The 15,569-nt window shown below is 34.2% G+C and overlaps 1 protein-coding gene across 3 annotated transcripts in view; it reads left to right on the top strand.

Annotated features, from left to right (window-relative positions):
• unc5cb (unc-5 netrin receptor Cb) overlaps window positions 1–15,569 on the top strand; it is a 225,672-nt gene that overhangs the window by 105,394 nt on the left and 104,709 nt on the right. For all 3 annotated transcript variants that reach the window (XM_077243784.1, XM_077243785.1, XM_077243786.1), the window contains exon 3: window positions 10,406–10,549. In XM_077243784.1, the coding sequence (XP_077099899.1) occupies window positions 10,406–10,549 (144 nt within the window). The remainder of the gene's footprint in view (window positions 1–10,405; window positions 10,550–15,569) is intronic.

Here is a 15,569-nt window from a genome sequence, read left to right as displayed (position 1 = left end):
AAAATAATAAATATATTGTAATAATACTATTGTACTGTCAAATAAAAAAATCAAGTCAAATATAATTAATTTTTTTTGTGAAATTACAATACCAATATACTTATTCTATATCTTCATTTCTTCATTTCAAACAGTAAACCAACAAACTTTTATTTTGTCCAGTTGCGACATAAAATTTGCGCTCATGCAGTCTAAAACCGGGAGCGCATATATTTACTTAATTAAAACTCGCAGAATGTGCAATTTGATAATCGCACCAAGCCATATTGCAATATCTATTTTATTTTGATATATCATGCAGTCCTACGCCTCACACAGCAACTCTCGTTCCTCAGGCGGTCGAGTCTTAAAGTGGGGAAAATCACGCAAATGAATAATTCAGAGGAGACTTTTTACAACGTCTCCCACTTTCCTCCAGCCTGTAATGAGTGGAATTTCTCAACCTTGTTAAACTCCGCAAAGAGAAGCCCGTAAAGCCAGCGTAAGACGGGTTTGTTTTGCGCCTGGCGTCTGGGACACGGACATCATTAGGACTCCAGGTTTTGATGCTGAGATCTTCTGTTTGACACACTTCTTTCACACAAACCCTTGGTAACAATCACTCGTGGGACGCGAGGCAGAAAGATCTTGAACATGAGAGATGTGGCTCGTCCTCTGCAGTTACGAAGCGCTTCAGGAGGTCGCTTTCAAATGCTGTGTTTCTCTACGTCTCGTTCGTGTCTCATCTGTGTTTCAGCGTCTCTCAGCTCATTTTATCATGTTTTGCCGTTTTCTGTGATGACGACATTCGGGAGTCGGGAGCCTCTGGCACCTCTAGAACTGAAGAGCTATTTCAATCCAAACAACTACTGTACATTCACACTGGATACATGTGTATATATATATATATATATATATATATATTAGGGGTGTAACAATACTCTCATGTCACGATTCGATACATGTCATGATACTGAACTCACGATACGATAATTATTGCGATATTCCAAGACATGATAAAAGGTTAACAAAAAATGTTGATAGAAATGCTACATTTGATATTACATTGTGTGTGTAAATGAATAGGATGGACTTGATGCTGGAAACCCAAAGCACAGGACAATAGAGACACTATATTAACAATATTCACGATTCTGAAGCTGTAAATACAGAATTATTTTAGACATACAAGCTTGATCTCTGTCACTGACTAGATATTTTTAAAATAATGAAGTCACTTTTACTGGTAACATCAGACATTTGGCATTATCAGGACCCACAAATATTCCCCCATTGCATTATTATACATTATATTCAACATTATATATAGTAATTTAATATAGTACTGACATTCAGAGGAGATATATATATATACATATATATATATATAAATATTTTTTAATATTTTAAATATTTACGTTTAAATATTTAACTCAGTTAATGCAGCATCTGTTTTTCAGTCGTCCTTTAGCTATAACTATAATATAGCTATATAACAATTCAGGGGATAAAATATTTTTTTTGAGACATCAGTAGCTGTATTAGTATAAGTGATACTGGCCTTCATTCAAAAGATGCCATTAAACAAGTATTTAAAATGTACAGTATTTATGTTGTTTTTACATTAATCTAAAGATTAACTGAAATTTTTACATTATAAAATATATGAAAAACGTATAGAAACGTAAATGTTTTTACTTGTGATTAATCGAGATTAATCACAGAATAAATGTGATTAATCTAGTTGTTTTAATTGATTGAAAGCTCTTATATATATATATATATATATATATATATAGTCTCAGTATATTCTTTAAAAAAATCCCTAATTAAATTTTTCTAAATAACTTTTTTAAAACCTTTTTTAACAATCACTAAATATCACACATTTTTTTTTAGTTGTTCCTGGAGTTTAGCTGGTCTGAAATTGCAATATATATTGTCATAATGGCCTGTGTTCCATGTCTTTTTGAATTCACCGTTTACTGAATCCAGCAGGAGGATCGTAGTGATGCTGGGCTAGAAATAAATGGACAATACTGGGGTGTGCACGTGTGTGTGTGTGTCTGAGGGGATTTAATATCCAGCCGTTCAATAGGGACGCGGCACTGAACGCCAAAGAGTGTGATTGCTACCTGTGCGCTAGCGGCGACAACTCAATTTCCCTTTTTTGGCAGCTGAATGCAACCAATCAAAGGAGCCGTGTCGTGTGTAATGGCTTCAGAGCCCTCGGGGTGTTTGATTCTCTCACACACACACACACTGACCATTGTGCTTCAGAGAAGAGCCCAGCTAAAACTTAGTACAAACACACTCACAAAAACATCTTTCAGACATGCAAATTGAATTTAATGGAAAAGCTGAGAGGAAATAAAATCTTGATCTGTGTATTGGGGTTTAAGCTTTAGCTCAGGCAAACTGATTTTCAATCATCCTGTCGACAGTTTTCTTAGCCGCGACATTGACGAAGATGAGGTTAACACGGAGTATCGGCTCTCGTTCCTGAATGTTAGAGGCGTTTGTGTGTTAAGAGCGCAAGTATGAGTTCACCTGAGCTTTATGCTTCTCTCTCTGTAGTGTGTATGTGTGTGTGACGTCACCAACGGCCGGAGAGACTGCTGTTACACACACTGAGTGGCAGAAACACTGAGTAGCAGAAACACTGATTTTTAGTGTGAAAGCTGCGAAAAATACACGAACCGCAACTGAAACGGAGAAAAGGCTTTGAGATTGACTTTATAAATAGATTTGACAATAAATCTGAGGTATATTTTTACAGACTGCTGAAAGATACAGAAAAGAGAAGCAAATGAATCGCTGCGATTCACAGAAACTACTGGATCCAGGCAGAGAAAGCTGGATTTGCAGTTTTCATTTTGTGTCAATATTCTGAATTTGCGTGTAATATCATACCTCATATATTGTATTGTTATATATTATATTGACAACTCAATTATATATTTACCATCGTATATTCTGCATAATTGGACGTTTTTAAATAAACACTGACGAAAAACGACACAAGTTTGATATGATTATATATACATAACATTGATATAAGTGATCACTAAAATTTAGACCTATATTGTATTTATTTAAATTGTTCTCAGGCAAATTTGCTTTATGTATTTCACCGGCGTTGAAATCAGGCTCATATAAATGTCAGGAAACACGATTCCTGCTGCATGTCAATATCCATGATCACTGGATCTTCGGTAAGTTGTAAGGAACACTATATCGAGTCCAACCTTTAGTTGTTCCTTTTACTTGATTTTCGCAGTTTTATTAAATCCAGTCACTCAGCAGCTCTTCTGCCACTCGGTCCGGCTGAGGGACGTCACTGCACAACCTCTAAAGTCATTTTTAAAATGTTTATTTTTTAAACCATTTACTCACTTCATCTTTAGACATCATTTGACAGTTTGATCAAAAAGAGAGTTAAAGTAAAATAGCAGTTATATATTACTATAAACGTTTTTTATAAAAACGACATTTTGCACAACTGTAGTTGGCATTACACAGAGTGTTGTGGTCGAATGCTATTCTGGACATTTCCTCGCTGTTCTCTCTCTTTCTCCTCAGCGCTGTCTCTAATTTCCCCTGATTGACAGAAAGAGCCGCAGATAGAGGCTGGTTGAGCTGGTCAACGGCTATTTGAGCTGACGGAAACCTGATCTTATGGCCACAACCCCCCCCTTCTCTCTCTCTGTCTCTCTGTTATCAGTGTCTCTCGCTCTCGTTTTGGTTGTGTGTTTGGTCCGAGAGGCAGATTAACAGACACTTTATGCCGGGCTCAAGCAGAGACGGGTGGTTATCAGTGCCAGCCACTCGGCTCCAGCCTGCTGTCCCCAAAATAAATAAAGAAAGACTTTTCTTACTGTGCAGCAGATCATTAGCTCACAGCAAATGGATTTCTCTGGAAGGCAATGGAGTCGCTTTGAGGAGAAACACCTACTCAAATGTTCTCCTATTGATCCGGCCTCTTAAACACTCATCCGCGCCTCTAAACTCGCATTACTGATGGGGTTTTCAGGATCGCATCTATTTATAGCGACTCGCGCGTTCATCTGAATTATTTCGATGGGTGTCGGCCAATTTTAATTCAGGCCGGTTCGGTTGGCGTGAGCTATTGCACTTAGCAATGACACGGGTGGAAGCAAGATGGATGGCAGTCGATTTGTTTCTTCCGAGCCGTGTGTTTTTCACCCGCCGTGTTTAATTATGTCGCTCGCCACACGATACGGCCACCAGGAGTAAATGGGAACGCTCCAATTTCGTGCTTTTGCCATCAGCGTCAATCTCACTTAAATTCAGCTTTTCAAACATAAGGTCGTCATAAGACTTAAATATTAGGGATCGAGCATTTCACTCACATTTGCCACTGAAAATAGATGTATGTGAACTGAAAACAATTATTTAGGAGTGCATGTGCAAATAATTTTTTATTTTATAAAAAAAAAGTAAGGTCATAAAAATAATAAAATGTCTTAAATGGTGTAAAAAAAGTCTTAATGTTTTTTTTTAATTTGGGGCCTGAAGTATGGAAGCTTGTTTTCGCCATAGGATAAAACATTTTAAAAGATAATTAGACTTTTTTTCTCACAATTGGGAGTTTACATCTCTCAATTCTGACTTTTTAATCTCCGAATTGAGTAATATAGTCGCAATTGCGAGTTATAAATTCAGAATTGCGAGATATTAAGTTGCAATTGAGAAAAAAAGTTGCAATAAACTTTATTTTTTATTCTGTGGAAGAAACAAGCTTCCATAATGAAAGACAGCAATTGTGAAATGGCTTAGATGAATTATTAAACCTCAAAAGGCAATGATTTAATAAAATCAATATGTGAGCACTGCACAAAGTAAAAACACGTTATCAATCTCAGTTCGCAATCAGTGAATACCGCACATATGATTCGTTACGATCTACTGTTGTGCTGGTGAATTATGACGATGTTTACTGTTTGTTCTTTGTATTGTTGCATGTTTTATATGGTTGTAAGATGCATATTTTATGTTTGAGCAGCTGGAAGTAGTAGAAATTTCAAAATAAGAGGCCTTGTGTATTGCAGGCTTGTTTATCGGTCCCTTTTTGCCATTGAGATTCCCCTCTCAATTATCCTGAATTAACCCTATTATTGGATATTTTGGTTATTACCTGCCATTTAATTCAGTGTTTAAGAAATTATCTTAAGAATTTCAAATAATTTCAATGTTAACAATTTCAATAATTCACAATTATTAAATAAATACAGTTTAAACTCGTACTTTTTGTATTCAAGTAAATTAAATAATTTGGTTTGTAAATGTCTCCGTATCCATCCTCGTATATCCCGAAGTTCTTTATGCGCTACATTTTTCATATTATAATCAGACGTGCTCGTGGGAAAAAGCTGAACGTCAGTCTCGTCTCTCAGTCCTTGCATGTAAACAAGCGAGCGGGGGGTAATAGAGGTCAGGTGAGGATCTTCTGAACTGAAGCATCACTGATGGTGATCTCCTGAGGCCAGCGACATTGATTGCTACAAAGCAGGCTAAGTTAATTATATGTCGCTACAGCGATGTAATGCACACCACAGACTCGAGTGATGACGTGAAGCGCTAATCCAACGAATCGATGAAGAACCCAGAGCCCGTGATGATGAGGATGTTGATGATGATTATGATGATCCTCACATCAATAATGCATCATGTCAAACAGAGGAGAAGACAGATCAGACATAATGTATGACAGGCAGGAACATGATTTCATCATCATTTCTCCAGTAATAAGAGCGTGGCGTTCAGGAGGTCGTCGGTGAGCTGAACGCTCGGGACTTATTGCATTTTTTAAGGCAACGATTTCGCTTAACTAGACAATTTGTTATTTTTAAGTGACGATTGAGAATCATTATGGTAGCTGATAAAATTGATACATTTAACTTGGATTATATTTAAAATCATTTTTTAAATATATAATTTCAATATTTAAATATGTAACATCATATATAACATCATATATTTATATTTAAATATAATTTAATAATTTATTTCAAATTAAGTTTTTAAACATAATTTTATGTTATATTTAAAATCAAGTTTAATATGAATATATTTATTATTATATGAATTTAAAAAATATATTATTATACAATTAAACATAATATCACTTTATAATTTATGTAATAATTATGAATTACTTAATTTATATTTTATTATTTATTATTATTGTTACATAATATTTACATTATTACATTAACACTGCTTCATCCAGATTATTTTAATATTATAATTTTTACAAATATTATAATGTACAGTATAATTTATTATATGAATTAAAAAATATACATTATACAATTAAATATAATATCACTTTATAATGTATGTTATTATGAATTACTTAATTTATAATTTATATTTCATAATGTTATAATTTATATTTTATTATTAATTATTATTATTGTTACATAATAATTACATTATTACATTAACAGTGCTTTCATCCAGATTATTTTAATATTGTTTAATATGTACAGTAGAATTTTTTCAAAATGTTTTAACCCTTTTAAATATTTTTTGAAAAAAATTGTATTGTAAATATTATTATAAATAATAAAATATAATAATTTATTATACGCCTCAAAACAATGCAATGATTTATTTTTTAAAAATGCGGATTTAATTAGTTAGGTACTTCTGCACATGGATATTATTTCTCTGCTCTGTAATTTTGTATCCTTAACATTATATAATATAAAATATGATAAATTATTATTTATTATTGTCCTAAACATTATTCTGTATGACGAGGGATGAAGCTCCAGCATCTCACAGCTTCAATTATTGATGCTCATAACGGCTCATAAACAAGGTCAATTGTGCTTGGGTCAGTGAGCAGCGTTGGGTTGGTAGAGGTGCCGTTCCCACGGGCTCGACATGTCTCTCGCATCATGTGATCATTTCCACACTTTGATGTTTCGCATTGTGTCACACATGAACATCTGAGATGAGAATTTGCGAGTAGTTGAATGAATGCCGGATGACGGCCTCGGGAATAATTCAGCTGCGGATGAACCATGCGTTTCCAATAAAGACGTTCTGCACTGTAGCTTCCAATATAATGCAATTTTGATGTAAATATAATGCCAAGTTAAGAGTCTTTGTTGGCTTTGGAGGACAGAAAAAATGTGTGAGAAATGTGAGCAGGCGAGCTGACTGTATTCAGCGCATTAAAAATGTAATTTCAGTGCCAGCGCTAGATTCCTGATCATAATAAGCGGGAAAATAACTCTTCCTGTGTTTGAGAGAGAATACAAGCTTGTTTGTGTTCCTTTCCTACCGCATCTAACTGTATATTGTGTAAAAAACAATACAAAAACTGTATTGTTTCAGATTTAGAATTGTTTGCAACTCGTTTTACTTCCATAATGTGACGTATTTCTGAGTGAACAGGATATTGAGCGGTACTGTATGTACAGTATATTGAGTTTACTGAGCGATGAAAAGTGTGTGTTCAGCACAGGAATAGAGCCACACCTGATTGGGATTTTACTACTAAACACTGCTTATCTAACTATTTGACTGGTAGTTTTCAATATAACCAACAGCTTGTATGGCTTAAAGAAAGTCAGATAGATAGTCAAAAGAAAGTAAAGTAAAAAAAAATGGTATAAATATAATATTTTTATTTTATGTATTGTATACATAAATAATAATAAATGCATATATTATATACATAAAAGTAAATATATATATATATATATATATATATACACACACACGTATTAAATGTTAATATGCATTTAAATACACAAATAAATTTAAAAAAAATTATATGTGTGTGTGGTACACATGTTAAATTTTAATATACATTTAAATACACAAATAAATAAATAGAGGTGTGTGTATTTCTTATTTTTTTTTTTTCTTTTTTTTCTTTTCTATATTTCTTTTTAAATTAAAAATAAAATGAATTATATTGAAATTGATATATACAAAAATAATATATTAAAAGTGTGTTTGTATGTGTATATATATATATATATATATATATAATTTTTTATATATGTATATAATATATGTATTTATTATGTAGTTAGTTATTTTTTATGTTATATTTTATGTAATACCATTTTTGTATTTTATAATATTTTATAGCAATTATTATTTTAGCATTATTTTTTATTTTACTTTACAATTTTAAATATTTTTTTATTATTATTATTTGTATTTGTTATTTTTATAATTATGATCTATTCTGTTTTTGAGCTTGTATATTAATTTGTACATTTAAAATTAAAATATGTCACACTGCAGGACCTTTTAACATGAACGAGTGAAGGGGGAAATATTACAAATTCTGAAAATAGTGTGTAATAATAACTATTTTTTGTTTTTTTGTAAAATATATTACATTTTATAATGTATTTATTATTTGATATGAATGCATACGTTCAAATGTATATCTCTCTTCTTCTATTTATGTAATCTTATCCTGAAATCCTATTGATTTAAAAGAAACCCTATTCATATCCCATGATATTTGCATGTCTAGAAACTGTTTTAGTTTATCGTTGTGAGGGAGATAACGGCACATGTGATAGTGAGTGTCTGCAGAAGCAACAAGCAATTAGTATGTAGGAGAGCAGAGAAGCCACATTTGCATAGAGGATTACTGTGGCTTAATGGCTCAGGCTTCTGCGGCTGGCAATGCAACCCAATCAGAACCTGTGCACGAAATGACCCAATCAGAACCTGTGCCCGAAAACGATCCAATCAGAACCTGTGCCCGAAAACGATCAAATCAGAACCTGTGCCCGAAAATGACCCAATCAGAACCTGTGCCCGAAAACGATCCAATCAGAACCTGTGCCCGAAAACGATCAAATCAGAACCTGTGCCCGAAAACGACCCAATCAGAACCTGTGCCCGAAAAATGACCCAATCAGAACCTGTGCCCGAAAACGACCCAATCAGAACATATGCTCAAAAAATGACCCAATCAGAACCTGTGCCTGAAAACGACCCAATCAGAACCTGTGCCCGAAAACGACTCAATCAGAACCTGTGCCCGAAAAATGACCCAATCAGAACCTGTGCCCGAAAACGACCAAATCAGAACATGTGCCCAAAAAATGACCCAATCAGAACCTGTGCCCGAAAGCGACCCAAACAGAACCTGTGCCCGAAATCAGAACCTGTGCCAGAAAACCACCCAATCAGAACTTGTGCCCGGAAAAGGACCTCTGGGACCCGTTGGGCTCGAAGGATCCGGGCTGAAGGCAAACGTTCGTTTGTTGAGCGGCCAGCGGCTAGCGGCCAGATGAACAATAATCAGAGGAGTTTAGCAAACAGGATTCGGGCTGCCATTACGTTTCCAAAGACTCGAAACAGCTCAATCATCCTGGCAGTGGATCTGCTCAAACACAGATGAGCTCCTCACTCGCAGTAAATCACTCTCCTCATGAGGATCTGCAACTCCGCGTCACTGGTGTGTTTAAGACACGTGCGGTTCTGTGAATTAAAGCATGTACAGAAAGTATGAGGAATGATGGAGGCGGTTCGAGAACGGAGAAATTACGAAGCGCGGATGAATGTGGAGGATGTGGAAGCAAAGCATCAGCTGATCTTTATTATATGATGACAAAACGCAGCTTTATATAAAAAAATAAATTATAAAAAAATTATTGATATAATATAAATATATAAATGTAATATAAAAAAAATTATATATGTAATATAAATATGAATACATACATATACATATAAATAAATAAATTGTTGTATTTACAGTTATAATATTATATGTGTGTGTGTGTGTGTGTGTGTATATATATATATATATATATATATAAATTCAATATAAATGTAATTATAAATACATTATTAAAAAGTTCATAATTAATGTTGTGTTGTATTTATTTTTATTTTATTTTTTGGAATTTTTGTATATATTATTCTTTTATAATGATTTTTCTTTTGTATATATATTTTAAAATATATATTTATTGGTATAAAATGTTTTTTTTTTATATATAATATATGATTACGATAAATATGAGCTAAAGAGCCATTTATTACTCTGATTTTACCACGATTATGAGGTGTTGTTAGGTACATCGTGAAGGCTTGATTATTGATCTAATTAAATTGTGGCAAATCAGTTCTGTTACTGAAATGTGATCTTGACAAACAGTCTTTCAGTCATTTTTTATATATATATATATACACAGTAGTCAACATTTGAAGTGGATCAAAACCTTTCATCAGAGTTATACAGTACATGAATTTTACTTCCACTTCAAATGTTGACTACTGTGTATATATATATACACACATATACTGTCACTTGAATTACAGCCAGAGGTCAAGCGTATGAGCGTTTGACTGCCGAACCTCGATGTCTCAGTGTCAGTGACTCTGTGTGTGTGTGTGTGTGTGTGTGTAGGTTTGGTGGTTCGGGAGGCCAGTATCGAGATCACCCGTCAGCAAGTGGAGGAACTGTTCGGTCTGGAGGATTTCTGGTGTCAGTGTGTGGCCTGGAGCTCTGCGGGAACCACCAAGAGCCGAAAGGCCCACGTTCGCATCGCCTGTGAGTCCACACACACACACACACACATGCACAACTCCGACATAAACAGGAACTCAAATTCTGATGTTTCCTTTCGTTGAATTGTGACATTTACATTCTTGTGGTCATTTTCCCTGTTTAGTGTTACTAAACAAAAGCAGCATCTATAATCTCACCAATCACAGCGCCCGGTGTGAATATACAGCTGCTGATCTCACTCTTTCCAACAGTTCATCTGGCATCCCTCACGCAGACTCCACACTTTTCCTAAATAGTTTATATCCACGGGCAGAACCCGGGCTGGATGTGCCGTGTCTCGCTATAGTCTCGAGACCGGCGCTGTTGCAGACACCGAGACCGAGACACACACAGATACATTTATTATCTTATATTATTATTATTATTATTATTATTATTATTTAATATTACATATTTTTATTTTATTTTATTTATTATTTTTTATAATATATATTTATTATTTTGTTATAGATGTTTTTTTTTATATTATGTTATCTTTTCTTTATTATGTTATATTATATATTTATTTTATTTCTTTTTTATTTTATATTATTTATATTTATATTTTTTGTTTTTTATTTTATTTATAATTATATATATATATATATATATACAATTATAAAATATATATATATATATATATATATATATATACAATTATAAAATATATATATATATATATATATATATATATATGTATAATATAAAATAAATACAATAAATACATATTATGTTAAATAATAAAGAAAATAAAAATATGTAATATAAAATAATAAATAAAATAAAATAATTTATATATATATATATATTTTTTTTTTATATAATATATATTTATTTTATTTTTTATTTTTTATAGATGTTTTTTATATTATGTTATCTTTTCTTTATTATTTTATATTATATATTTATTTTATTTCATTTATTTTCTTATTTATTATTTTATATTATTCATATTTTTAATTTTATTTTTAATTTTATTTTACATAGTTTTATTTTATTTATTATTTTATATTATACATATTTTTTATTTTTATTTACATAGTTTTATTTTATTTATTTATAATTTCTATTTAATTTGATTTATTATTTTATTTAATTTTATCATGTTTTCTCAAGTCAAAGGGGTTTTGAAAACCCTGGATCAGAATTTCCGAGCCTTTCTGTTTGTCACTTTCCAACAGAGAGCCGTCGCAGAACGAGATGTTTTCTCAGCATAAAGAGCGGCTGGGAGCAGATACTGCTGTATTAACGTGATGCTCATTCTTAGTTTAGATGGAGGAGCTCTTCAGTGTGTGTGTGTGCGTGTGTGTGCGTGCGTGTGTGTGTGTGTGTGTGTGCGTGCGTGTGTGTGTGTGCGTGTGTGTGCGTGCGTGTGTGTGTGTGTGTGTGTGTGTGTGTGTGTGTGATAGATGCTCTCTGCTGTGTTAAATGACTCAGTCAGGGAGAACACACACCTCTAATACCTTATCTTATTGTTCTCCTCCGTGTCTGCAGTCGTCCAGCAGTGAACATCTCGACTCGTGTAGTGAGAGCAGTGTCAGGGCAATGTCTATACTCCTCTATAAAGACTGTAATAATTCATCTACAATCTGCTGATCAGGATTATTCACAAACACTCTTTATTGCTCGTATTTGTCTGAAATAATTGCACATTCTTAAAATCATGTGACCGCCACTTTAGACAGTACAATAACCTGAAATGTAATGCAATAAAATGACAAGTCATAAATCACATATTTTTTATCCTATCCAGCCATGACATGCAATAAGTGAAATCTCATTCAAAATCAGGCTTACAATATATATATATGTTGTGTTTTTTTTTTATTAAAGTTCACTTATTATAACATAAACATCTTTTGAGAATGGTAATCTTTGTTAATCAGGTTATCAGGAAGTCACTCACTAGACTAATTAGTCTAAATCAGTCCAACGAATTCAGCGAGACTAATTTAAACCAATAAAGTGAATCTTTTGATTGATTCATTAAAAAAATTAGTTATTTTGTTTGTGAGTCACACTACACTGTTCATGCTGTTTGTTTATTTTCGAGTGCATTTATGCATTTAGCAGATTCTTTTATCCAAAGCGACTTACAAAAGAGGAACAAAAACAATATTCGTAAAGCACAATGCCAGGCTTATTAGACAACTAGATTAGGAACTACATTAAAGTCGACATGAAACAATAGTTGTGCTAGTCTTTTCTTCCCTATTGTGTCGTATATCCGAGTGAAACTCTTCAGGAACAAGAACAAATGTGGGCGGGGCTTGCTTGTGTCCGTGGGAATTGATTGGATGGTTGTGGTTTGCTATTGGCTGATCTCATGTGAGTGACAGGTTGCCCCGCCCACATCATCAGAGAAGAGAAGAGATGCTGCAGGAGGAACTTATTCTGATTCAAGATCACCAGGAACATGAATTCAACACAATAATGATAAATCATTTAGAATAAACTGCAATATTCCATAAACCCCCCCCAAAAAACAAGAATTGTCATTTAATAGCACTATTAAATGACTATTGATTTAATAGCACTTTAGTATGTTTATTTATTTCTATTTTCTGTAGATTCAGCAAAGACTTTGTACAGTACTTGTGCTTTTTCAGTGAGGTTAGGAAACCTAATTAGTCGTCCTCATTAACCTGTTGGCTTTAGTTACAGTCAGTCTGGTCTCAGGTCAGTGTTACTCTCTCTCTCTCTCTCTCTCTCTCTCTGGAGACTAATGGAAACACCAGTGATCATTTACCCTTTTCAGCGTCTTGTATGTGACAGATGTTTTAATCAGGGCCTGAGTAACACTCCAGAGCGATAAATAAGCAGCGTTTTGTTGTTGTGGAACGGTGATCAATGGAAACGCCATAAAGTTCAGGAGCTGTAGAAGGCTCTGTGCTCTCATTGAGGATATTAATTGCGAGTGTGATTTGTGAGCGTGTCGCGTCGGGCACTTGCACCGTGAGTTATGTGGGGACGAGCTTCGATCTGGACACAGATTCTGTTTAACACGGACTCACACACAGCAGTGATTTACCTCAACACAACACACTCAACTAGACATACGACCAGAGAGAGAGAATAACATACTACTGTACTGTACTACTCATACTCGTTACGGGATACAATCAAATGAAGTTGGTCATAGGGCTGCACGATATTGGGAAAAAACTTTAATTTGTAATATATATTGCGATATAAAAAAAAATTCACAAGGTGATTTGAATGGCTCTATTAGAATGAATGAATCATTCTAGAATAATTGGGGTGATTTTGTAGAGGATTGAATCTGCATAGAAAATAAATAATAAACTAATTGCAAGCATAGATAAATACAATAGAAGAAAGAAAGCAGTGCTTTGTTTTTGAGGTAAATCTAACCGTATTCAGGTGCAGAAATTGATTACTCAAAAGTAAAATAACCAATATAATTAATTTAGCTTAATAAACTTTGTTAAAGTACAAGTCATTTTCTCTTTCTCTTTTGTTGTTTGATCATCATTGGTGACACAAACAGCTGCGGGTATATTAGGCTGTCGTCACTTTAAGACGAATGCACAGACCTGAGATGACACGCGTCTTCTTTCTCTGTTTACAACACATACCCGACTGTGTTTAAGAGGATACTCGCCGAGACGGGCATTTTGACTTCATCTTGCCTGCACGTGTCCGTTTGAGAACTGAATTCGGCGCTTACGAATGTGTGTGTGCATAGAAAACAGTTCGCGAGTCCACGATATATCATGCAGCCCTAATCTGAATAATCCATGCATATAGGAAATTTGCATACTGTATATGGTATACTATGTATATACTGCATATGTATATACTGCAGCAATCTGAGGCTTGACAGCTATCCCTAACCTAGAATCAGTTTCAGTGTGTGTAACGAGTGCTCGTTTGGTGGATTTGGGCGCTAGATGCAAACTCTGCCGGCTTTGCTTAATCAGCGGCAGCGTTTCAGAGGTGAGACGGGAGAATTCAACTATGTAAATGGCCCTTAATTCACTAGCTTGTGTAATTTAGCACAAGTAGCCAAAGACATGCAATTAATGTAATTGTTTTCATATGCGTCGACGTGTGCGGGCACGGCTTGGCAGAGGAGGCTCATGGGAGCTGAGCTGTGCCCGCCGGGTTCAGCCGAACACAAGTGTGGTCGAGGTTGAGAGCTGATCTGGCCACGACTCTGTTAGTGTCTGAGAGAAGCCGTCATCATCTCAGCCAACACAAGCTGTGATATTTCCCCCCGAAGCCATTCTTCTGTCCGAAGCCAACAGGAGACGTTTTGTTGTGTGTTTCACACATCTCCAGTAAACTCTTCTCGTTTCAGGTTTATACAGTCGCAGGTCTCAAAGTAAACTCCACTTTTTACATTTTTTTTAAGGAAATTTTGAGTGTTTCATTCTTTTGAAAATGTAACATGTTACTATGGTGATTTGGGTGGTTGCCAGGGTGTTGCTCAGGCGCTTTCTAGGTGTTTGCGAGTTGCACAATGAGTATTCATGCATGTTAGGGGTTTGTTTAGATCCCTAGGAGCACTACATGTTTAGAATGTCTATTAGGCTATATAAAATATTGAATGTTTTGAGGCCTTTCGTAATATTCAGCTGAAAAGAAACGCAAGAAAACCTGAGTAATGCTTGCCTGTGCAAAACTCACTATTGTGTTGCCAGGGCGTTGCTAAGCAGTTTCTAGTCAAGTTATCGTCCTTCAGTTGCATCAGTGTTCAGGGTGGTTTTTATGAGGTTGATAGGGTATTTTAGGTTGTTGCTATGGCGTTGTTAAGAAGTTTAAAGCTTTTTTCTGTCTGTTTTGTTGTCCAGCAGTTGCTAGGGTGTTCTGGGTTGTTGCTAGGTGGTTTTTAGTCTCAAGTGAAGAGTGTCAAGTCTACATAGTGTAGTAATACTGATGATTGACTTAATATATCAAATATAGTTTTAATTAAAGAATGCACAAAACTGATGAAAGTTGACGCAAAAACATTTATAGCGTAAGTTTTCTATTTCAAATATGTGCTGTTTTTAACTCT

This window comes from Siphateles boraxobius, unplaced genomic scaffold (assembly GCF_051911475.1).
Source record: "Siphateles boraxobius isolate OS27281-9 unplaced genomic scaffold, OSU_SipBor_1 25, whole genome shotgun sequence".
In the NCBI taxonomy this organism is placed as follows: Eukaryota; Metazoa; Chordata; class Actinopteri; order Cypriniformes; family Leuciscidae; genus Siphateles; species Siphateles boraxobius.
The sequence above is the reverse complement of the archived record's forward strand: the minus strand, read 5'-3'. Positions and strand labels throughout refer to the sequence as shown.